The 23,806-nt window shown below is 41.7% G+C and overlaps 2 protein-coding genes across 4 annotated transcripts; one reads left to right on the forward strand and one right to left on the reverse strand.

The window, feature by feature from the left end:
• Positions 1-22: 22 nt before the first annotated feature.
• GON7 (GON7 subunit of KEOPS complex) lies at positions 23-1,901 on the forward strand. The gene is made up of 2 exons (XM_050335615.1): positions 23-272; positions 355-1,901. Exons 1-2 carry the CDS (start codon positions 23-25, stop codon positions 483-485), a joined length of 381 nt encoding a protein of 126 aa, XP_050191572.1. The 3' UTR covers positions 486-1,901.
• Positions 1,902-5,829: 3,928 nt separating this feature from the next.
• Positions 5,830-9,277, reverse strand: LYSET (lysosomal enzyme trafficking factor). 3 transcript variants are annotated; one of them, XM_050336688.1, is made up of 2 exons: positions 9,147-9,277; positions 5,830-7,873 (listed from the first exon to the last, which is right to left on the reverse strand). In XM_050336688.1, exon 2 carries the CDS (start codon positions 7,855-7,857, stop codon positions 7,462-7,464), a length of 396 nt encoding a protein of 131 aa, XP_050192645.1. In that variant the 5' UTR covers positions 7,858-7,873; positions 9,147-9,277; the 3' UTR covers positions 5,830-7,461. The 3 variants fall into 3 exon arrangements, with proteins under 3 accessions (XP_050192645.1, XP_050192646.1, XP_050192644.1); XM_050336689.1 differs by lacking the exon at positions 9,147-9,277 and adding an exon at positions 9,029-9,047; XM_050336687.1 differs by lacking the exon at positions 9,147-9,277 and adding an exon at positions 8,530-8,863.
• Between the last annotated feature and the right edge of the window lie 14,529 nt (positions 9,278-23,806).

The raw sequence follows: 23,806 nt of genomic DNA on the forward strand, positions 1-23,806 counted from the left end.
CGGGCCCGGCGCGTGGGCGGTGATGGCGGGCCCGGCGGGCGGCACCGACCTGGCGGCCGAGCGGGCGGGCGGCGCCGAGCTGGTGGCCGAGCTGCGGGGCCGCGACGGGCGGACGCGGGCCGTGCGGGTGCCCTGCCCGGCGGCCGAGGGCGGCGAGGCCGCGCAGCTGCGCGGGCTGCGGGGGGCCCTGTCCGAGCTGCAGGAGCGGGTGGTGGAGCTGCTGGCGCCGCTGGTGCAGGAGGAGCGGGAGGCGGCGGGCGGCGCCCAGCGCGGTGAGTGGCGGAGCGGGCGCGGCCGGGGCGCTCCGCCGGACCCGCGGCGCTGCCCGCCGCTCACCCGACACAACCCCGGCAGGTGCTGTCGGGGATGACGGTGACGACGAGGAGGAGGACGAAGAGGATGAAGGGGAGGACGAAAACAACGTGGACACGGCGGCGAGCGGCGATGACCCGCCCGCGAAGCGGACTAAGGTGCAGCAGCCGTGAGGGCGGCGCTGGGGCCGGGTGTGCGCTTAGACAGCCCCGCTCTGCTGAACAGACTGTCGGTGACCCGGGCCCGGGACGGCTCCTGCGGCGCTGCTGCTCCTCTTCTAAAACCGAAATGCCCATCCCGACACTGTTTTGATACGGAAGCCGTATGGAAAGGATGCGCCTGGGCGTGAGCAGCATGTTATTTATGGGGTGCCAGTGTTACACTGACAATAGTTTTTAGCAAACTAGTTGACAAATACAAAACTTTTCTTACAAGTCCGGTTGCTGCATTTTTTATCGACTTCTTCCAAGTCACAGTATTTCTTCATGTGACTTAAACTTTTAAAATAAAACAGTAAAGTCTGGAAAGTTATTTTGTCAGATATGATCTTAAAATGGTACAAGAGAATTTGCATGGAGAGAAAACAATATATGACCACTGTACTGTCAAAATTAAAAAGCATGTGTAGGACTCACTATTCCTGTACAGTGGAAGATTATTTTTGCCTGTCTGAAAGGCTTAGTCACCCATCAATCAAGTATTTTCCTGGAAGAGGTCAGACAAAGTAGATTGAAAGACTTGGGAATCTTGATTTCAAAAACTCAGGTTTTGTATCAGCCAGGAAAGTGACCAGTCAGTGTGACTTTGATAATTAATATTACAGAAGTCAAAAACCACTGTTTGTCCTAAGCCCGTTTTCTCCAAATAGGTTTTCCCCACCCCCCTTTCTTTTATGCAGCATTCAGTCTTTATATACTTACTTCCATCACTGAGTTTTACCCAGGTTGATTTTTAAACTCATTTGGTAGCTAAGTCAAAGGAACATCACAGCTTAACGTTCTCCTCATGCAGAACTCCCGACATTACCTAAAATCAAGAAAAAACAAAAGCAGAGTGATTTTTCTGAGATGCTTTTTAAAACCAAAATTGGACATAAACTAAAGGAAACGTAGTGGAGTTCTATACTGGTTGCTGTAATTTATTTTAGAGGGGGGGAAAGTATAAACACTTGAGCAACACCTGCGAGTACATTATGTGTAACAGTTCTTGGCTGTATCAATCAGTATAACCCAATCCCTCTGCTAAGGCTGCATGATCTTTTTTTAATGGTAATGCAGTAAGCAGAATGTCTTTTTGCAAGGGGCAAGTTGTCAATGCTTCCCACATGCTACTTCAGTTCGTAATTTTTGTTTGGTGCATGCTTCTGTGAACTGGTATAAAACACTCCTGATAGCCAGTCCATAGAGACTAAGAGTCTTCTCTAGCAGAAGTTAACTGCCTGATTTAATAGTGGGAAAAACATTTTGGGGGTTTATTTTTATATGTTTTGCTGGTATAATTTTTTTATGTATTATGGAGAGTGAAAATATCTTGGGACTTGTATACAGGGGACAAAATATGGGAATAAATGAATTTTTATGAAGACAAAATTGTCTGCATTCATTTGAAATGGGGGGAGGAGATCCAGTAAATGCATTATTGACATCTTTATGTACTCTTATTCTAAAAAATTATTTTGTTGGCAGATAGGACAGAGGTGTAACTGAGGAGAAAAGACCAACTCAGAAGAGTAGGGAGGTTTAGTTGCTGAGGACCTAGGACAAGAGAGTATTATAAAATTAATTCTGATTTCTTGTCAAGCTGCAAAATCTTAAAATGATAAAATGTTTAAAGTGTTGTGGGGTAGATAATTTATTGCAGGAAGTGGCTTATCAAAATGGCAAAGGCAACGCTTAGTACAAAAAACCAGCCTCATCTTTTATGAGCTGTTCTGCAGCTTTGGAAGCTTGTTGTACAGCTACATCTGAGAGCAGCATTTTCCTTTTTCTTTCCTCGTCCCAGTTGTCCTCCAGACTAAACACCCCAGCAATGGTGTGAATTGTGGGAGGGCTGAAAAGCAACCCTTAATGTTAGGCAAGAATTTGTGGCTTTTACATATATGTAAGCAGTCCACTGGCATGTCAGGGGCTGAAAACCTCTGGTCTACAGCAACAAACCCTAACTTTACTAGCACAGGAGTAAATGCAGGTAACACTCCAGTAATGGGACACTTCTTTTTTCTGTCAGCCTAGGCGCAGGAATATGCTGTACCTGAGCTCCGGAAGATACTGATGAGCATTGGGTCAAAAACAACCATTCAAAGTTCTGCCTTTAAAGAATCTTTTCTAGTCCTTATTGTAGCCACAGAAACTTTCATGTGATGAAAAGGGCACTGGGACTTCATGGGACCTTATGCAATTCTAAACTGTATGTTTGCCTGTGACTGAAGTGCCCTTCACAGAGAACTTCATTTTTCTGGGAGTTGTTGCAACGTTACCTGGCACAGGAAACTTTAGCATGATGCGTTTTCCCACCCTCCCAATCTCTTTTAGGACCTACCCTACAGTTGAGTTCTGAACCCCTTCTGGGGAGCCCCTAAATCACTTGTGGCCCCTGCATTGTAGGTAGAGGAGGTAAGCTTTGATGGAAGAGAGATGGCAAATCCTTCATCTCAAGAGAGATGCAGTGCTTTTGTACTTAACCACATTTCAGGCTGACACAGAACAAGCTCAGTTCACCACACCTGCACTGTTTAGTGCAGTTTGTATGTCTTACTAATAGAACTAATAGAACTTGGGTTTACTAGCCTGAGGGGACCTTACTAAAATAAAGGTGGAGAATGCTGGTATGTTGTATTGAATTAAGAGCTGAAGTGATACTAAACCCTTTGTAGTATTTAGACAAGAACCAACTACTTTTACTAGTTACAAAACAGAACAGCAAAAATGTCAAAGTACATCTCCTTCACAAAGACTGGGATTATATGACATACTGTTGTTACTTCTTTGAAATACTGAATGTGCTGGTTCAAACAACTTTGAGGCTAAATTCACAAAGGAATTTAACAAGTTGCAGTGTTCTGTGTTTAAAGTTTAAAATCATAAGTGTATTTATGAGGCACACAGATAGTTAGTTCTGTGAGAGAAAGGGGTCAATGCCATATGCCCAATAATTGGGGCATTGTATAAAAAGCACAAGACCTTTTCGAGTTCTCAGGAGAAATATCCACTGTCATCATTTTCATTAAAGGGTTTGAATGCAATTCACCCATTGCAGCCCTGTGTAATTCCCACTCACTCAAGCTTAAAAGTTCATTTATACACAAGCTATTCCAAATATCAGGTTCTCTGTAAAATACAGAGTAATATGGCAGTTAGGACATCGTGGGGCTTAACACGTGGTTAACATGCAGGGGTGCAAACAACTGAACAGTGATTTTGGGCACGACCACTAGTCAAATATACCAGTCATGAGTACTACTCACTTTGAGGACTGACTTGAGCAGAAGTACCTTCTTATGGCTGTACTTCCCAGAAGTAACCTGCACCACAGGGTTAGCCTTAAGGAGAACTGAGTCAGTTCTTAAAATTTAACTACATGATACAGTTATTAAATTGCTTTCATGCATTAGAAAACAGGTTCTCAAACACTGGCACATGAAAAGCAGCATTATTGCACAAACTGAAAAGCTTTGTTTCAAGGGTAAGTCAATCCTTATATTTTTTAACTAAAAACCAAGCTTGCAGTTTTACTTTGCTGCTGGAAGAGACATGTCATAAGGAATGTATTTATTGCAACTTACCTCTGTCCCAAGTTTGAAGGGCTGCAGCCTGATGTTATGCTCTTCCTTAGACCTGCTCCCCCATGGCAGGAAGTGAAGTAGCACTTCAGGCTCAGTAGCACTTATTAACAAACACGTGGCAGACACTTTCCTGAGATGGGAAGGCACTGTCAGGTGAAGGTCAAGCAGCTAAAGAAACTGAGACTGCCCCAGCGATGTTCAAGCAGTCTGACAATGCTTTATCTTGAGACAAAATGCAATAAAAAGAAATCCAGGGTAGGTGGCACACAGATGAATATTAATCACCCTTGTGTTACAGTTACTCACTTTGCTGGCAGAAAGTTAGAGCTCTGAATGATTACTAAGCTGGTAGAGTTTAGTAATCTTCTGAGGACTTTGTTACTGCTTCTATTATTCCAGCTTCTGCTGTAGGAAGCTCTTCAAGATCAGGTTTGAGGTAACTCATTTTCATTCAAAAGAGTATGAGTAAAAATAGCTTCCCCACCCCTCAGTGAAAGTGGCAGCAATCCATCTTTGCTGCCTAGTCAGTGAAAACAACTGAATAGATTTGTATAAGCAAGTTCTAGCATAAGATAATCTCATATATTAATGCCACTGCCCTAGAAACAGATCTGTGCCATTATCTGCCAGTTACAATCAAGAACTAATTGAGAAGTATTGTAGTCTTTAAAGAGGTTGTAAAACTTATTTGAGCTTGATTGTCCCAAAAGCTTGTAGATTATGTCAATTTGTGTTACAGGCAGTTATCTTTTGTGATTCAGAACTAATTAGCGTTGACGCTACCTATAAATCCTCATATAGTTAAGCTTAAAGTTATTTCACTACTTCTGTTTTTAGAAGACAATAAACCCCAATTTATTATTAATTATTATTATAGTCTTTACTTACTCTGTCGGTAAGACTTCATCTCTGTGTTGCCCTGGTGCCAAAAACGCTGGAAGCATCAGGAGAGATAACTTTGCTCTTCTCCTACTCCTGTTGTTTAGTATTCCTATACACTATGTTGATAGTTTTAAACTAATTCTCTCCACTGCTGCTTTCAAGTCCTTACAGACATTGCATTTGCCTGGATTAGATTGTGTGTCTTTCTGTAGTTAGTTGTAAAGCTCAAGACTGTCAACAGCTGTAATCCAAAGCCAGGCTTCTGACGGAAAAGTCTACAAACACAAACCTCCTTTCTGTAAGTCACCACTGTGCTCAGCACGTGCTCCACATCCAGACAGCTTGTCTCATCCCACCAGGCATGCTGATGAGTTTGCTAAGGGTCATGTGCTCGCACAGCAGAAACTTAGGCAGTTCTTATACCATTTTCTATTTTTTATGCTTCCTCTTTAAATAATTCTTTAAATAGCTCTGTAAATAATTCCATCTGGACACAACATAACTGCTCAGATTAAAACTACAGCACCACCTTAAAAGCATTCCGGCCAGAGGTATCTCTCTGTTACGCACAGGTGAACAAATGACAAAGGGATTCGGTTTCATCCAGCCAGTCCCAAAACTTCATGCTACCAACAAGGGTACAGACCATAAAAGGACAAGAAAAAGATGAACCACACACCCCGAGGGAAGGACAGCTACAGCAGCTGGCAGCCAGCACTGCTGTCTGGCAACAAACATACGCAAAAAAAAGAAAACCAAAACCAAAAAAGAAAACCTTTGACATGCATCTGCATTAATAGACTTCTGTTTATAAACTTTGAGAAGTTTTTATTTTATAGATAAATAGCATGGTGATTTTAAAAGTTGGGAAACAACACAACTTAAAAGCTCTGATTCCAAAGATAATAACTACTCATCAGAGTTTATAATTTACTCTTACTCCAGCATACAGAGATGGCAGCTCCCTCCTTTTCATATTGCACTTAGAACTCAAAACTTTCTTGTAAAGGCTACATTGTTTTCAGGTCCAAGCACCCATGCTGACAATTGAAAACAGTGTCTCAAAATATCTCCAAAACACAGCAACACTGAAAATAGTGTTCTCTTTCCAAAGTGAGAGAAAGCTGATATTCCCAGGATTCCCTTAATGCAATCAGAAATGGATTATCATTTGTGATGATTTGGTATGCACAATCACATACAGTTGAAATTATAATCTAGGAGTTTAGCTCATAATTCTTTTGGGCCTACTGCTTCTGAAGAGTGTATTTTGCACTGTTTTTGTATTTGTAAAGTTACTTTCATCATGGCTGGGTCAAAGATTTAGTTATTCTAAGAAAAAGTAAAAAGGGCCAAGAGAAAAAAACAGATTTCAGTCTTATTCAAAATATACAATACAGCAGATAGACTTAAATACTACGCCAAAACAGCACTGAAAAACAGAGGTTGAAACTATGACAAGAAATCTCAGCGAAATTTCAGTGTCACTGAAGAAATTTGCATTCATTACAAGAACAAGAAAAAGGCATCTTAGTCCTTTGAATTTCTAGAAGAAACATGATTTCTTGTCTTACAACCTGTTTGTAGCATCTCCCCAACCTAATACCAGTTGACTTTCCCAAAATCAAAGCTTTTCTTAATTATATCAGTGCTCCCAGAACATGGGTTTGCACCATGTCTGGAGTGAAGTTAGAATGGTCATAAACGTCAGTAATTTTATCCAGTAAAGAAAACATAAAAGAATTTTTGTGCAGACTACAGGCCAATTCCAGCATAAGCTGGTTTTGATGTCATAGGAAAACAGTTTAAAGCACCAACCTCCAGGCCTATGCCACTCCTCACTGCCTACCTACTACACTGCTGTGGTCACTAAAAAAAAGTAGGCTACCACAGGAAAAACAGTACTTTTTCCCTTTAAAGGTTTGCACAAACTTTATTCTTTGCTTCCTGTTTTTATATCTAAACTTATTTTAAAAAAATCATTAAAACCAGCACTGACGTAGATTTTAATTAGGAAAAAGAAAAAGCAAAGAATTGTGTTAAGTGCAGCTTTTATAATCATGTTCTCTTTTTTTTTTTCCTTTTACATTTACCACAAAAGAAGCATCTTTTCATTGATTTTAGTCCAGGGAAAACATAGGAAATCACTTTTTTTGCACAGAGGAGTAAAGTTGCGGACCAGAAACTCATTTCCCCATAGGACGTTTCAGATGGAGTGTTGCGATTTTGCATCATTAAGGCAAAATGAGGAATACTTCCATCACGTGTCACACAGGGCTCTCCCACTCTGGCTGCTTGATAGACCCATAATTAAAAAACATTTGTAGTTACTTCTTTTTTTTTTTAAATAGAAAACAGTCACTCTCTTCATTGCTTATCAGTTTGCAAGAAAAGGCTCTTTCTGGCCTTCACTCAGAACTTCAGTCTTGTGATTAGATCAGGCATATGCAATTGCTTCAAAACAGCAAGAGAAATTAGAACTTGAGCTAAGTGTCAATCAGTTGTAATCTACTGATCTGATTAGAGGCCTTCACAAATGTTTGATGACGATTGCAAATAACAGCCAAGCAGATAGGAATGATGCAGTACCCAACAGTTTTGGGGTCAGCTCTTGTACAGGAATAGAGAAACAAGAACATCTGTAAATATGGTATTAAAAATATTATAGTCCACAGCCAGAAAGGCAAGGATAGCAGTCGTACTTTTAAGGAGTGCGTCCATGTGGTTCCTTCCTGTGGCTCCTTGGGATGTTGCTGAATGTGCTCCAGTGCTAGTTTGTTGTAAGTCTCATTGATTTCAAAGACATAATAGAAAGCCGCAGCACTTGCTAACAAGTACAGCCCCACACCGATCCATCCCATCCTCTGGCGGAAGTTCATCATTCTCCATGCTCTGCACCTGGAACAAAAGGTGACATAAACATTTAGTACAGCTTGGGAAAGAGGGGACACAGAGGAACCTTGATTTTTGTAAGTTAACTTTCTACAGCTTTTCATTACACACTCTTCAGTCCAGTCACAAACATTCCAGCTGAAGTACCTTCATACAAAGTCATCACCTCTTCCCCTCAAACTGGCCCTTGTTCAGGGACGGGAGAACCACTGCAGCTGATTAGGGCTCCCCTAACAAACAGGCTTTTTCAGACTGTTGGGCTTTTGCTTTTCCTTTTTTAAACGAGGAGTAAAATCTATGTAATGCTGTTTTAAGAGAATGCATCAGGCCTTAAAATACTAGGCAGAAATGCATATTTAAGAATGAATTATGCATATAGAACAATAATGGTTCATGGAAGTATGAGATTTTTACCTTAAGTGATGAAAAAAAAATCACTACCCCTTTCTAAATCACCCTTTCTGAGCCCGACTGTTTGGTTAGCAATCTTGAAAGACTTCCTGGTTTTACCCAAGTGAAGGGTATCCTTAATCCTGACCTGACAGAATCTGGTCAGGGTAGCCCTGGAGAAATTGTTCTGGCCCTCACACTGCTGCATTCAAGGTGGCTGAAACAGTCAAGCATACAAGGATATTAAACACCTGTAAAAGAACAGTAAATACCTGAGAATGCCATTACTTATGCCTGTGATCGCTACTTCTAGTTTAGCTGATCCTTCTATATAACTTAAGTCCATTATTTTCCTTTGATACACCGAGTCAATAGTGTTAGTAGGACACCTGAAAAATTTGTGGACGGAGTTGTTAATCTCCTGGGTAACGCTCGAACCCCCGAGTCCACGTTTACGCACCAAATAAGCCGCTGGATGTTTTTTCCAGCAGTTCGGCATTGCCGAGCTGGCTCAAGAGTTGTCGCCTTCGAAGAAAATAAATCTTCGGAAGGCAATTACATACAGAAAGCACAAGCATTACTAAAACAGCAGAAGATTTAAGAAGGTAAACAGCGGCAGGTTTTGATCCTGCCCTTGAGCAGTGGTCAGGAGAGCAACCTTAGCTCCGGGTTACACCAAAGGAGGTAACACTCAAGAGTTTTCTCATTCTTACTCTCCGTTTCCAGACCCCGCTGTAACTCGCAGCTTTTGGGGACACCCATCATGGTTACCGGACACGTTCATCCCCACTGGGTTCTCCTCCCTCCACCGCCCGCCGGACCCGCGCTGCTCCAGGCGAGACGCGCCCAGCCGCCAACCGCTCCTTCCCCGGCGCCGGCAGCGCCTTACCTTGCTCCAGCGGAGAAGGAGGGAGCGGGAGGGCGGCGGCGGGCGGCCCGCTGCCCTCAGCCCGCGCCGCGGCGCCGGGAGGCGGCGGGAGCCGCTGTCCCGCCCCGCTGCCCGCCCGCCGCCATCGCCCCCGCCGGCACCGCCGCCGCTTCCGGCCCGCGCCAAGGGCTGCCGGGGCGCGCGGCCGCATCCGGGGCGGGCGCCTTGGCCGGCCGCCATCTTGGCTGGGGCGCGCGCCGCTCGGTGGCGGGGGTGGCCTCGCCCAAAATGGCGGCGCCGCCGCCGAGGGGCTCTGAGGTCCCTCACGGAGGGCGAGACTCAAAATGCTGTCTTGGACAGGGCCTGAGTGAGGGAAGTACCAGCAGAGGCTACTGTGTTGTGTAACAGCCTCCAACAATTGCTATGCATGTATTTAAAAACCAGTAGATGCTAATACATAAACAGGACTGACTGGCTTATTTCTATTGAATTAAATTATTAGGAAATATTATATTCTTATTATCCTATGGGGGGTTGTTGTTGGAACTAGATTATCTTTAAGGTTTATTCTAATCCCTTAACATTCCATTATCCAATGATCTACTGGCTAAAATCCTTTAATGAAGCCAAAAGTTCATTTAAATTGCCCAAAAAAATTATTCAGTCAGGTGTGTGCCATTCAGTGACAGCACCACAATGACGGTGGGAAAATTTGTGTGTGCAAGACGTGTTTGCCTGAATTCAGGAACTGTGTGGTGTGACATGCTCTGTGTTAGTTAATTCAGTAACTGCATAGTGTTATTTATGAAATGAAAACTTACTACTAAAACATTATTTCCGAAGTCATGAGATAACCACTGTTTCTCATAGAGAAAGCAGCAGTGGCCAAAATTCACGTGCATCCAGCTGTAGTTAAAAAAGAAGACTAAAAGAGAATTTCAAAAGGGCTGTCCAATAAAAAATGAAAAATGCTAAAGCAATGACATTTCTTTTTTTGGGTGTAAATAAATGCATACACATAGGATCTTCTGCCATTTTTCTTGGGGGATGTAGTAGGTGCATGTGAGGCAGTATATAAAAGCTGGTGCAAAATCAAATTTATGATGGCTTATCCTGCTATTTTTGATGTTTAAATGAGAAGTGTTAGAAGGTGGTGTTTTGGGTTATATTCAGGACAGCTGATGACTTAAGCACACAGAGCTGCAGATACCATCAGTGAAAAGAGACACTGCTGAGAGCCCACAACAGTCAGCATATCATATATATTCTCTGGTACAGAGCAACTACACCTTAGGCCATGCTGCTTTTTTTAAAAAATTGTTATTGCTTTAATGCCTGTTGAACTAAAGGCCCAGAAGGGACACAAGATGGCGCCCGGCACCACAGGCAGAGCCAACCTGAGCAACACCGCGACCGCCAGGTCAGAGGCTTTGCACTTGAATTCAGTTGAACGAGGATTTCATTACCTTAAATGAAGGTTCAGTAACCCGTTAGTGTAGTTCTGATGAAAGATGTCGATATGAATAGCTACATCCAGCTAATTATCTCTGGGACACTTCTCTTGACTAAATGCCATTCTTCCTATTCTTACAGGTGGTGAGGTCCCAGCTGAGGTCCCAGTTGATCTAGAAGGGAATAAAGCTCTTGTGGAGCTGACAGACACAACCATGTTTATATTGCATTTTCTTATCTTGAGGTTAGTGGTACTGAGGGGAAATGAAATAGTTACTACAGAGAGCCTGTCTTCTTTAAAATACTAACCTAGATGTCAAAGAGAAGAGTTCCAGTATAAATTAATATGCGACTGTGTGAATATATGGCTTGGCAGTGGATACGTGTGCTAAATGTAAAGCCTGCATTTGCACTTAGAATTCTGAGGAAAAGGGATTGGAATGTGGGACTTAATTCTACTTAGGAAGCCTGTCTTTTCTCTGAACTATTGGAGTTGGAAAGGGAGGAGGGGTTAGGATTTAACCAAGCAGGTTAAAAGACCCAACCATGGGTCTTCTCTTCTGTGTTAAGCATAGGCCTGAGACTATGGTTATGAATGGAAGGATCTAAAAACATGGAGGAGTTATTATAACAAACACAAGGCCTTTGAAAGCTAAGGCATAACGCCAGACAAAGTGATTTTTAATATTTTTTGGCTAGATCTCAATCTGCATAAATTCAGTGCTGTGCTTTACCTCTGACATAGTACAGGAAGGGACACAGCAAATAGCTCAGCTGAGGGCTTGATTGGTTAGTTAGTTTTAGCAGCAGGTCTTTGAGAGAGGAAGAAGGCAACTGTTCTCAGCTTTAGAAGGGTTTCAAGCTAAATTCCAGTCATCAGGACTGTTAATAATAAGGGGAAAGAATTCATGAGAGCTGGTAATAAGGGGAAAGAACTAGTACCCTGCATATTGAAATGAGAACATATAGCTGGTGAGACTTAATTCAGCTTGCAAAACAGAGGAGAAAATAGAAGTCTACCGAATCCAGAGGAAATAATATTTAATTAATAGAATCAGAGACTAAATCATGGGATTCTGTAGCATTAAAAAAGAAGAAAAGTGTTTCATAGCAGTGGGCTGGCTGCTCCATCAAGGGCAGGAGCCAAGCATGGTAACCCAGCTGATAGGGCAGAGTCTCACTGCCCACAGTCCCTGAGCAAAGCAAGCAGGGCACACCACATTCAGCCAGAAGTACAGGCAAGCAACAAAGTATGTCCAAGGTCAAGCTGGGAAGGCATTCCACAGGTTAGGGTCAGGTGCAATGAGGAGAACTCAGGTCAGACATAACCAAGTGTTTGCCATGCAGGTCCATACCGGTAAGAAAAGACTGAGATCAAGCTAGGAAGTCAGACTGTAACTCCAGGTTCAGATGAACATGGCTTGGCACAGTCATGGCTGAGCTGGACACCCATACTCCTAATACTGAAGCCCCAGGGCTCAGTTTAAGTGGGGCTCCTGAGCCCTTGGAAGTTGGGCAGGTGAGGATTGTTGTTCCTGCACTCATGATCCTGACAAAGTACATAGGATAAATGAAGGCTGACAGTAGGAATCAGAAGGCTTAGTTGTAATCTTTGAGTCAAGCAGAGTTTTCATAAAACAGTATTAATAAAAGGTCTTCCCTAGACTTAGATTATGGCCAAAATAGGAAAACAAAAGTAGAAGACCTGAGATAATTACCAAACCAAAATTAGTTGGGCTTCCAAATGGAAGGCAGAAGCTGAAGGACAGAATGCATCTTGCATTCTTTTGGGTGCATCTTTATGTTTATATTTAACATAGCTGTACTAGGTTCTCATTGACAAGTGACCAAGAAGGGAGAATCTATTACAGAGATATTTCTGTCAAGACAGTACTTTCCTTCCCCTTTGTACAACACTGATTTTTGATTCAACAGGAACACCATGTTCCCAGATCTCTTCCTTCTTAATCCCAGGCCTAAACCAAAAACTTGGCTAGAGCACTGGGAATCCCTACAGACTCCATATGTGCTGGGATTCCAAGGAGAAAGCTGGCATAAATGAGGAGAATAGAGCATGAGCACATGTGTTGGCCTTATGAAGATCATACCCAACCTTAAGCCAAGAAGGTTAGACTAGTTTTAGGGTAGGACTAAGCTGAGGAGTGAGGGATGAAACAGAGCTCCTTGAAAATGCTCACTTGCTGGTTATGGAGGAGGAGGGCAACTGAAAGAAAGGAAGATAAGTTCCCATCTCTTCCTTATACTTGGAAGTGGGGCACAGAAGAACAAACTGAAGAACCACTGCTTTGATCAGAGAAAGAAAACACACATGAAAGCCCAAGCCTCACATGACATCTGCCCTCATCTTCAGCTGGGCAAACTCCCCTTTGTGTTACAAGAAGAGTTAATGCTATGTTTATGAAGAAATACAGAAGGGAAAGGTTTTTCAGTGAATCTGAAGTAACACATCTGAAAAACTGAGGAGGCACTGTTGGGAAAATGCCTTTTTTTTTTTTTTTTCAGGACAGTGTTTATGGTACTCATGTGAATTTTTATCACTGAGTGCATAAATGCCCAGTGTTTTTGCAGCTTCTAGCTGTTTTGTTTATGAGATTTAGTTGCAGTGAATTTCATAGTATCCTGTTGTGGTGTAATAAGTTGTTTTGATCAGTTTCTTATAATTTACTGTGAGTCAAAAACAGTAGTTTCTTTCAATTCATATGGTTTATTTCATGTTTTATGAATCCTTTTGTTGTGTTTTAGAACTTTTGTTTCTTCTGAAAGTAAGGCTACAATCTTCTGATTCCCTTTTTTCTCAGGTGGTTATTTTTCTTGTACTGTTGTCTTTCTTTGAACTTCTTTGTTGGAAACATCTGTTTTCTCAGAGAGTGTAGCACATTTATTTGGGAGCATGTAAGACATTTTTCTATATGTTGGCATTTTTATATTTTATTTCTTCTCATTTTGAATTGAAATAGTATATTTGCTTGTTTTGGCTACATTGACCACAAGAAGCAGAGATATTCATCAACCTGTGTATAATCCAGGATGATGTTTTCCTCCTTTGACTTGCCTTGTATACTTTGAAATGCTGGGAACTTAAATTACCTTAATCTTTAGTTCTCAGCTCCTGAAATTCTTCTATGCTTTGTTTGTTAGCAGCAGCCACATCTGAGTTAAGCTTCAGGCAATCATGTTAGCCAGGTTCTCTGAATACCAGCCTTACTTTGTTCTTGGGTCTAGAAATATTTGCCATCTTTCCAACAAACAATTTTATATTTACAAATGGAATAGCTATCTCATTCTCCCAAACATCTACAGTAAACATCTGCCAAAGGAAGACTTACACACTACTACCCTTTGTCAAAGTGCCCATAAAGAAATGAGTCTTTTATGAAGAAGGGCCTTGGCATTTTAGACTGAACTCTTAGTCTTCATTACACTGATGCTCCTTGTTCATTAGTTACCAGTGAATATAATCCTCATGTCTACATTGTCTGTGTTAAAACAGTTTCAGCAGGAAAGAGATAAAATCTTTGCTTTTACCCTCTGTTTTCAGCCAAATACAAAGGGTCTTCAAAGTTGAGCAAGAACTGACAAAACACTGAAAGAATATGCGCAGAGATGGCTGGTGACTGTTTCTCTTTTTGGCATTTATTTAAACAGAGGACAAATATAATTTTTGCAGAAGCAATGCAGATACTGATCTCACAGCTCCAGCTGTATGACCCAGCATTGTACTCACCTCGAAGGAAAGAGATCTGTCCTGCAGAATTTTGGTCAAAGCAGTTTATGGTTATGAATTGCATTTCAGCAAAACCATTATTCATTACAATTTCATGTTAACCAAATTTCCACAATTAGTATGTAAAAAAATCCACTTCCAAAGCTGCCATTGAACTCCTGAAAACTCTGCTTTTCCATGATTTCAACTGAAGTCTGCTCATCCATTCTGCCAGAAAGGAACAGTTACTGAATTTCCATGCTGAGTTTGCTGCTGCCAACATGTTTGGTCATGTAAACAAGTTCACTGAAAAGTCATTCATGCTAAAAAGAAAAACAGATTCACAACGAGGGGTCTGCAGGCCAAGAATGCTGGGTTTGGTCAGATGGCCTAAAAAATAGTAGAAAAAGGAAAATCCTCTCCAAGGGTCACTCACTGGAGATATGCACTGTTCCCCCTTCTGTCCATATAGATATTCCAAGAGAATCATCTGACCACCTGAAGGAGTAACAACTACTTCCTCACAAGAGGAGGTTGCAATGACACTCTTGGGGTTTTTTGCGTTTTTTGTTTTGTTTTTTGGTTGGTTGGTTGGGTTTTGGTATGGTTTTTTTTTTGTTTGTTGGTTTGGTTTGGTTTGGTTTGGGTTTTTTGTGGTTTTTTTGTGGTTTTTTTTTTTAAATTTCCAGTAAATAACTCTCTTTCTGTGGTGCTTATGTGAAGCAAGTCAGTAATATCATAGAAAGGTTTTAAAGAGATTTAGTTATTGTCCCTTCTGAGATTCCGAGTTTGCAGGCTGTGAAGGGTGTGCAGCAGGGAATATCTGTATTCAGACTTTCCTGAAGCATAACTTTCTTTTACTAAAGAAACACTGAAATAACACAATTCGCGTGAAGCCTTTTCCCAAATTCAAAGGATACCAACTTCTTTTTTGCATAGACCAAGAGGGAGGTTTGGGGGAGGTAGGCAGGATATTATTTAAGATATGCAGAATCTAAGCTTTCATTAAAAAAAAAAAAAATGTTTGTATGTGTGTGTGTGTGTGTCTTTTTTAGGAACCTCTTCCCTGTGTCTTGTTAAAGCTTAGGAATTAGCCCACAATTACCAACTTCCAAAATGTACTGCAAGAGGGATATGTGTAAGACATCCATCTATGCCATGTGAGGGTTGATAGGTTGTTAGTCACAGAAGAAAAACCAGAACTCCCCCTTTCCTACACAAGTAGCAATATCTTCTTTTTTATATCACTTAAATTCATTCTGTTCTTAAAAGCTTTATTATTTTTTATTCTCTAGAGCACTTCAATCACCTAGTGTTTAGTTACTTCATAATATTTTATTATTTGAAGATTTTGTACACAAACCATTGATTTGTCCCTCAGCTGTAATCTTACGTGGTTTTGTTTTCAGAACTGTTCTGCATATTCTTTGCTTATCATTTAGGTTTTGCATATAAATAATGGAAAGGATTGTGCTGGGCACTTGGGAGTGACTGGTACCTCAAAATGTTACACAGTCAGTCCCATTTACTGATGATATTTATTTAACCAAAACTGATAGTTTTTGGTGTTCTGGTAATAAACTCTATGGTTCAGTTCCCTGTTGAGCTGCCTGCAGATATCCCTTACAGTTCTTCTCTTTTTTTTTGTATTTTAAATATTCCTTCCTGGTCCCTAAAGAAGGAAAATCAAGACCTGGATGAAGAACAGACCTGTCTGAGGCAATGGGAAATCACTGTCAGAGGAAAGTGGAATGACAGAAGTACCTGATAGTTAATCCAAGCATCAGATTTGGAGAGCACCTCCTTACTCATGCAAGTGCCCTGGGAGAGCTGTCAGCTCAACACAAAGGGGAAGGCTTTTATACAAATTTCTTCAGCTGGAAGTAAATCTTCATCCTTTTCTGTATGGAGGGCTCCTATTATTGTTCTGTTGTCTAGTGAAAGGTAGAAGCCAGCTCACTCTAGTTGTAAAGCTTTTAAGTACTCACCTAGCCCTGTACCTGAATTTGCCTTTTTCTGAAGCCCCTGCTAGAGGACTGTACCAGAAATCAGCACAGAGCCCCAGAACAACTCAAGCAGTTGAACGGAGATGTTAACAGCAGCTGATGGTTACTCTCAAAGGGAGAATGTCAATAATTTATTAGTAAGTGACTATTTGCATTTCATTTAACAAAAGCACATTAAGCAGCATTTGGCAATCCTTAAAACAAAAATCATTACGTTCGTTCCTTACTGTGCAGTTTGTAAGCTGCTGCTCTTATCATGCCTATATGAAATGAAATTTCAGGCAGTAATGCCTACATTGTGCTTGCTCTATTATGAAATTCCAGAAGAATATTTAAATGTCTGTATCTTAGCACACTTATTACCACATTTGTTGGTATTCTTACAGAGGGGATATGTCCACTTTTCCACATAAATGGAAAAATGTCAGTTTGCCTTTCACCAACAGAATACAAATGTAGTCATGACAGTATGAAAGTACTTGGAAGGTAAAAAACCATGCTGCTATGGGACTCTGACAAGTTTAAGTGCCTCCAAGCCAACACCTTCTTCACATAAAAAAGTTTCTAGCCTAAAGTTAATGTGTCACTGAAGGTGTGTTTCTACACTGCTTTGTGCAATAGGACTTATTTTCAAAATGATGCTTCTGCATAGTGCAGAGCTTGTTTGCAAGGAGTTTGTGGTGTTCTGGGTAACTGTTACCAGCTGAAGTGTTTCACCAGCAAATCCAATGCCTTAAGGAAGATGCATTGTGATACAAACTAAAACCTTCCTGATTTGAGAGTTGAAGCAGAGGTTACAATTTTTGCTGAAGCAGTGGATAACCATTGTGGAAGTGGAGAATGAAAGTAAAATCAGGCAGCCTGATACTTTTCTGGAGTGGCTTCACGCCGTGAAAATGGTTAGAGACTTGAGCAGGCAGCACTGGGCTGGTGGGTGAGAACAGCCATGCTGAGCTGGAGCATGAGAAAGAACGGCAGAACATAGGTTGTAGATAGCCTTTCTCTGGGAATCTGCACAAATGTGACTCCCCAAAAAAGCACCAGTGTTGGCCAGCAACACAAGATTTTTGTTGCTGTAGAAAAGTGTGTGACATCTGGAAGTTCTGCTTTTCCCAGCTGTGTGCAGTGACGGTAAACCAGTCTTTTGGAGCCATTGTCACTGATATCAAGTGGAGATGATTTACAAAGAAGACTTCAGGTTTGACTTCTCTCGAATTTGAGTAGGTGAGATCCTTTGACAAGACCCACATTCCTATTATGTCTCATTCTCCCCCACCTCAGTTCAGGCCTCATCATCTTTAGAAAATGTCCCACAAATTGTGGTCAATCTTTCTGGCAGCTTCTTGCATTATTGCAGAGTAGACAAAATCTCACCTGAAACCACTGTCAACTTCACCCTCAAGATATCTGGGCTAACTTCTACTTCTCTGGCTTATGAAACTATTTTCTAGAGAGAGTTCTACAGTCCAAGTAGCTGCAAAATAACTTCAGTGTATGTGTTTGTGTTTGAGATTTAAAAAATGGTGGAGTTATGATTACAAAGGTGGAGATTTCTGAAGAAAATTTCCATGTATTAGAAGTGTTGGTGTTGTTTGCACTTTGTATGTGAAATAAGGAAGAGCATTTTAGTGAAGGCTGGAGAACAGAGCCAGGAAAGGCTTTCAAGTTATTTTGACTTTTTTTGAAAGACAACATGCCTGCCTCTACTAAAATTTCCTGTTCATCAGGAATCCAGGGTTGCAAACCAGGATTGTGTGGCAGGAACAGTGAACAATGAGAATTTAAATAAGCCCCATGACATACAAGGCATATATATTTATGAATTTATATTATTAGGACTATTATACTATTAGGGAGACTTGTGTCCAACTAAATTTCTTTTCAAGAGTGCAGCTTTCAGGCAATACAAACCTATTATTGGTCTGACAATACCAAAAGACAGTACAAGGAAGGCTTTGCTTGAATGTTGAATGTGAACACAAGGCAGCTGTGTTCTGGGGAGAGCTGTCTGCCTCAGCACCATGTCTGGTGCCCTTTGCCACAAGGCCTCTTCTTTGCCTACTGCTTGAAACAATTTTATGGCAGCTCCTTGGCAGGTCCAAATGGTGGCTCAAGTTCTTTCCTCTATTTTAGAGTGTTCCTCTCCCTCTCTGATTCATCCTTTCAGGCCTTCAGGGTGAACAAGAAACCCACTTCATAGGCTTGGTGCAAAGGGAGCAGTAACAACCACTACACAAAGTGCTGAGGGTTCAAGAACCTGTCTTCCATCTGATTTGTTGAGATTGTTTTCCCAAATAAATAAATAAGTAAAAGAGGGAGTGTGTGTATGTACCTGGATTTTTTGCACAATTTCAGAAGAATTACATAGATGCATAGAACTCTTTAAGACACTGAACTTCTATACATGTTGGCGCTCCAATAATGGAAATTGTGACCCAATGAAGGGGAATGCAATGCGGGCTCATCCGTTATCAAACAATGGGATAGGCACAGATTATGACAAACTTTTCATTCACATGAAAAGCTTTCTTCAGAGGTTGTACCAGGAAACAGGCTCAAGGCAAGCAGCCTTCATTGGTTTAGTCACTAACAGTCCTTTTTCCCTCCAGAAGCTCTGAGGGAAGGGAAAATCTCAAAGGACAGCACTGGCATTGTAGGTTCAACTCTAAAGGCAGCTCTTGTATATGAGGTATATTAACATGAGGCCCAGAAGTGGCCTGTTCAGAGACAAACATTTGCAGTGATCCTCTCTGTGGAAGCATCCCTTTGAGCTGTCAGAAAAATGATTGGGAAGCACTACCTGTCCAGACAGCTCCATAATGACACTATGGCATTATAACATGTCCTGCATTCAGAGATTCTCCTTGCCTAGGCTTTATTTACAGACTGACAGGCACTGAATATGTGAGATAACAAGTTTCATAGCAAAGTGATACTACAGGTACTAATGGAATTTATCATCCATGCAAGTGTCTTACAGGATCTAGGCAATTTGAAATGTCTGAAAGTTTGTGATTCTAAATGACCTATCTCCCTTTACAACCCTGGGAATCTAGTAAATGCTCAGAGCTATAACCAAATTGTAGGCTCAGTTGATTTTTCCAGGGCTTTTTGTTGATGGTGGTTTGGTTTGGGTTTTTTCCCCCTTTTCCCTTTTATGCTACAGCTGATTATCTCTACTTGTTTCCTGAATTTCCAGTTCTTCTCTACATGACCTTCTTCCTTCAGAAGGGCTACGTGTAGTAGGAGGTAGAAATGGGATGTTACAGGACAGAGGGTGTTGGTAACATGGAGGAGATGTACATGTATAGTTTAATCTTTGGATATGAAATTGGAATTGAGCAAGAAGGGAATAAAAAAGCCTCGTTTGGTTATTGAGTATTTAGATCAGATAATGTTTCAAAATGCACTCTGAGTGGGAAATAGCCAAGGATAGGGATGGCTGGCAGAGCAAGGCAGGTTATATTCCTGCCTCCAGTACATGAGTAAGGCAAGTCAGTGCACCACTGATGCTTAAGTATGAAAGGTTTGCAAGCACAAAAGGAACAGCACCAAACTCACAGTAGGGCTTTCCCAGCTGTGTGTCTAGATTATCACCCGGTAGCATTTTCAGTTAACTTCAGGATAGCTGTGGCATGTCCAAAAGATCTGTTGACTGTCCAGGGCAAGCTTGTTTTGATTAGGATTGGGGTTGTTTCAGAAACCTTTTCTACACCTTGTTGATGAAGCTTGAGTTTGCTCTGTGATTGCGTCATAGGCAAAAATGGGGTGTGTCCTTCTACAACATGCTGGAGATACTATCAGATAGATTTGGATTTTTGTTTGGATTTTTTCTTTGTTTTTGTTTTTTGATTTGTTTTTTGGTTTGGGGTTTGGTGTTTTTTTGGTTTGGTTTGGTTTTTTGTTTGTTTGTTTTTGGGTGGTGTTTGTTGTTTTTTTTTTTTTTTAGTATTCAACAGTTAGTTGGCTTTGGAATAGTGCTGCCATGAGCTTTGGAAATGCTTTTCTCCATCTTTTCTTTTTGCACTTGTCTATATAAGTGTATACATTGTGGTAGCTTTTGAAAAGATGGAAATTGCTGCCCTTCCCAGACAGCAAAAAAGACAGTGTCTCCTAACGGGACCATGCAGAGTCAGCAAGCACAATGGCCTGTGAACTGTTAGGGAACTCTTAAGGAAGCATTTAAACAAAACAGGAAAAGGGTCCTCAATCTCTGGAGACATAACCATGAGAAGAAAGTGCAAGTGATGGTGTGTCCCACACCGGACTTCTATCTTTCCTGTTTTCTCAGTTTTAGCAGTTTAAAAGGTTCAACTGTAGCCACAAACAACTCATGGAAGTGGAGGACAACTGGAATGAGGATGTGTTGTTTAGATCATCTGGAACAATGTGCTCTTAACACAAGAGGCAAAGACAGATACAAGCCAGCAAAATATGGGATAATAGTCATAGGTTCAGGTCACTTTGTATGACTTTATATGTAAGACTTATATGTCCATGTTGGTCTTATTTACATTCATAATTTTAAAACTAGTTACACCATAAAAAAAGTAATTATAGCAATGCAATTTTTGTGTGTGTGTATGTAAAGATGGCTCATTTTGCTGGGAGCATACTCCCAGAATTATTACAGGCACTTAAAACTACCTGATTAAAAAGCTCCAAACAGCTATAACCAGAGTAACTCTGTTAGCATGAAACTGTAGGTAGAGCAAATCTCAGTGCAGCCTAATCCTTATTCAAGTCTCAATCCAAACCTAATGCACTGTGAGGTCACCCAGATTCTTCCGAGAGCAATCTTTCAGAATTTCCTTGCACACAAGGTTTGAATAATTTTAACTACACTGAAGGAACCACCTAAGTAAGTCTCTTTATGTGTCTGTAATGAAAAAGTTTGTGTAAGCATTATTTCCATGAAACTTGTTGCCATAGTAGAAGGCAAGAGAGCTACAGTAATGTAGAGCAGTGCAATCTGTGTCCATACTTGGGTTTTGAGTAGCAAAAGTAATCCAGTTTAAAAAATCTGCTCCTACTGACATAATAATACCAGCACAGGACTTCACCATCTTTTGCATCTTGGCCACATGGGTTTTTTGTAGCTTTAAATTCTTTGTTGACCGATGAAATGTTTTTCTTGGCTTATGAGCTCATTCAAACTCTGCCCTGAAAGTGCTACATGACAAGCAAGCAAACTTGGCAGCCAGACCATCTCTTACTTCTCTGCAGCATGTACATTCATCAGAGCTCAGGATAGCCAAATTTTTGAGCTGTACAGAAAGTAAGACGTAGATTCTTATAAAGGTGGTTTCCTTGCAGTTTAAACCCTCATACTTATCCTGTTTTCGTGACTGGAACAGTAGAGCTTACTGTGCTCCCAGTGTAACAGGTAGCAATCTAAGCAGCACTCCCCTGGGGCTGGTGGGGGCTCAGGAATCCCTGAACAGCCCTACATTGGCCCCTACAGGTCTGGTCATCTACCAGGCATTGTTGTTACCTTCTTTTAGAAGGTTTTTGAGCTCTTCTAGCTGAATTCTTTCTTCTGTTCTCTACAAGATCTCAGAAGTACTGGTGAATCTCAGCCCATCCTCACCAATCCTTCTTTTCTTTATAAAATCAAAATACTGCAGCATAAATTGTATAGGTTGTTGGGTGAGTGAGGGAGTAGTCGTGTGGGTGAACTGTGCCTTCCCCATCCCTGCTGCTGCTGTGAAGTGGGACTGCTGCCAAAAAGGCAGCTCGGTGCTTTCTCTACCTGGCCTCCATCTTCCAACCTCTTCACTGCCTTGTGCCACTGTAAGTGGATAGGAAGAAGGATGGTGATCCAGACTAAGGACTTGGTTTGGGTTAAGACTAAAGTACTGTAGTCAGCTTTCTGAGTTTGTTTTAGTCCAGCTCGGTTCCTGGCTCTCCGATCCTGTTCATGAATGGCCACATGAGCTGGGCTGGAGTGGTAGAAGGTGAGAACAAGTGGCAGTTTTTGGAGGGACAGCATCTCTGAACAGCAACACCTGACTGAGCTGACTGTACAGTGACAGTCTGATTTTCAGTTGGAAAGGACAGGCCCGTCCTGTGCCATCTCCACGGACAAGAGGTCTTTCAGAGCAGTGTGGTTGGGCGGCATCAGGAGCTAGAGGAGCTCCCTCCCCGAAGCCTCCGTGACCGATCCCTGCAGCAGCCCTTGGCCAGGGTTAGCCGTGGTATGTTTGAACTCAGACATCAGAAATGAGCTTTCATCCCCAGTACTAACCTTCACTGATTTATCACTTAAAAGCTGCTGGGCCAGAGTACATTCAGAAAAGTTTCCAGACAATAGCTGAGGTTACAATGTGTTTTGCCAGAAGTTCGGTGAAAACCAACCATAAATTGTATTAGCTCAGCTTGACTCACACATGTCCTCTAGTGAACCACTTGGAAGAGAAGTCCTAGCTGGCCTTTTTCATGAATCTTGCAGTGATGAATGGTTTGTAGATACAACAGAGACCTGAGGAAATGGCAGCCCACCATGCTTCTCGTGCACTTCTCTCTAGCTGCCTCACTGGTGATGACAAGTTCTGGATGCTGTGCAGTACCAGGACCCTTCTTTGAATCTCTCTCTCAAAGCCAAGAAGCTGCATGCACAGGGTTTTTCTTGTGCTCCATCCTCTTGTGCTCCAGCCTCGTTCCAGCAGTGCCATGTTAGCGCATGGTCTGACTTGGCGGTTTGACTGACTGGAGAAGGGGAGACCCATCCTGATACAGAAGGCTCAGCCCTACCTCCTGATCATTCTCAGCAGAATAACACCTGTCCTGTAAGAATAAAAAATAAAAACAAAATGTAAAAAGCTTGAACTGTAGGCAGTGAAAATCACTTTGTTGCGTTCTTTCCACTCATGACTTCTGCCAGGTGCTGGAAAAAAATCACTCATTGAGAAAATATAGTTAAATAACTATCTTATTCTAAAATGAACTTCCGTGGAGTTTCACTAACTTATGCCACATTGCAAGTGTCCAACCTTGTCTGGGCCTCTGTATTTGTTGAAAGGGTTAGAAGACAAGGTGTGAGAGGTTCCAGCTAAACAAGGGAAACCTGCTTTGACCTGTAGCTGAAGCTAAGATGAAGATGAAGATAGTTCTGGTTGCTGGAGGGCTCAAGATCTTAATCAACCCTCACCCCTTTAATTAGCATGAAGCAGCTCATGAGTTGCAGCTTACAGCACTGAGCCACAGAAAGTCACAGGAGTAGTCAACTGGCTCCCAATCAGGATTTGCGTAAACATTACCCTGGGGCTTAGTGTGGTCCCAGGTTTGGCATTGCCTGAACTAGCTCTGCAATGTAAACAGAGGATTGTAATTCATTTAGCAACATGCAGTACAGTGGCGCACCAGAGGAAATGTTTCCCACATCTGCAGTTGTTCAAGGGTTAAGATTCAAAAAATGTGGTTTAAAATGAAGGCATTTACCAGCCTTCTCATTCCTAAGAGTGAATCTGGTCTCTGATATATGTCATTTAAGTCTGTCT

Source organism: Myiozetetes cayanensis, unplaced genomic scaffold (genome assembly GCF_022539395.1).
Source record: "Myiozetetes cayanensis isolate MyiCay16 unplaced genomic scaffold, myiCay2020 scf6-25, whole genome shotgun sequence".
NCBI lineage: Eukaryota > Metazoa > Chordata > Aves > Passeriformes > Tyrannidae > Myiozetetes > Myiozetetes cayanensis.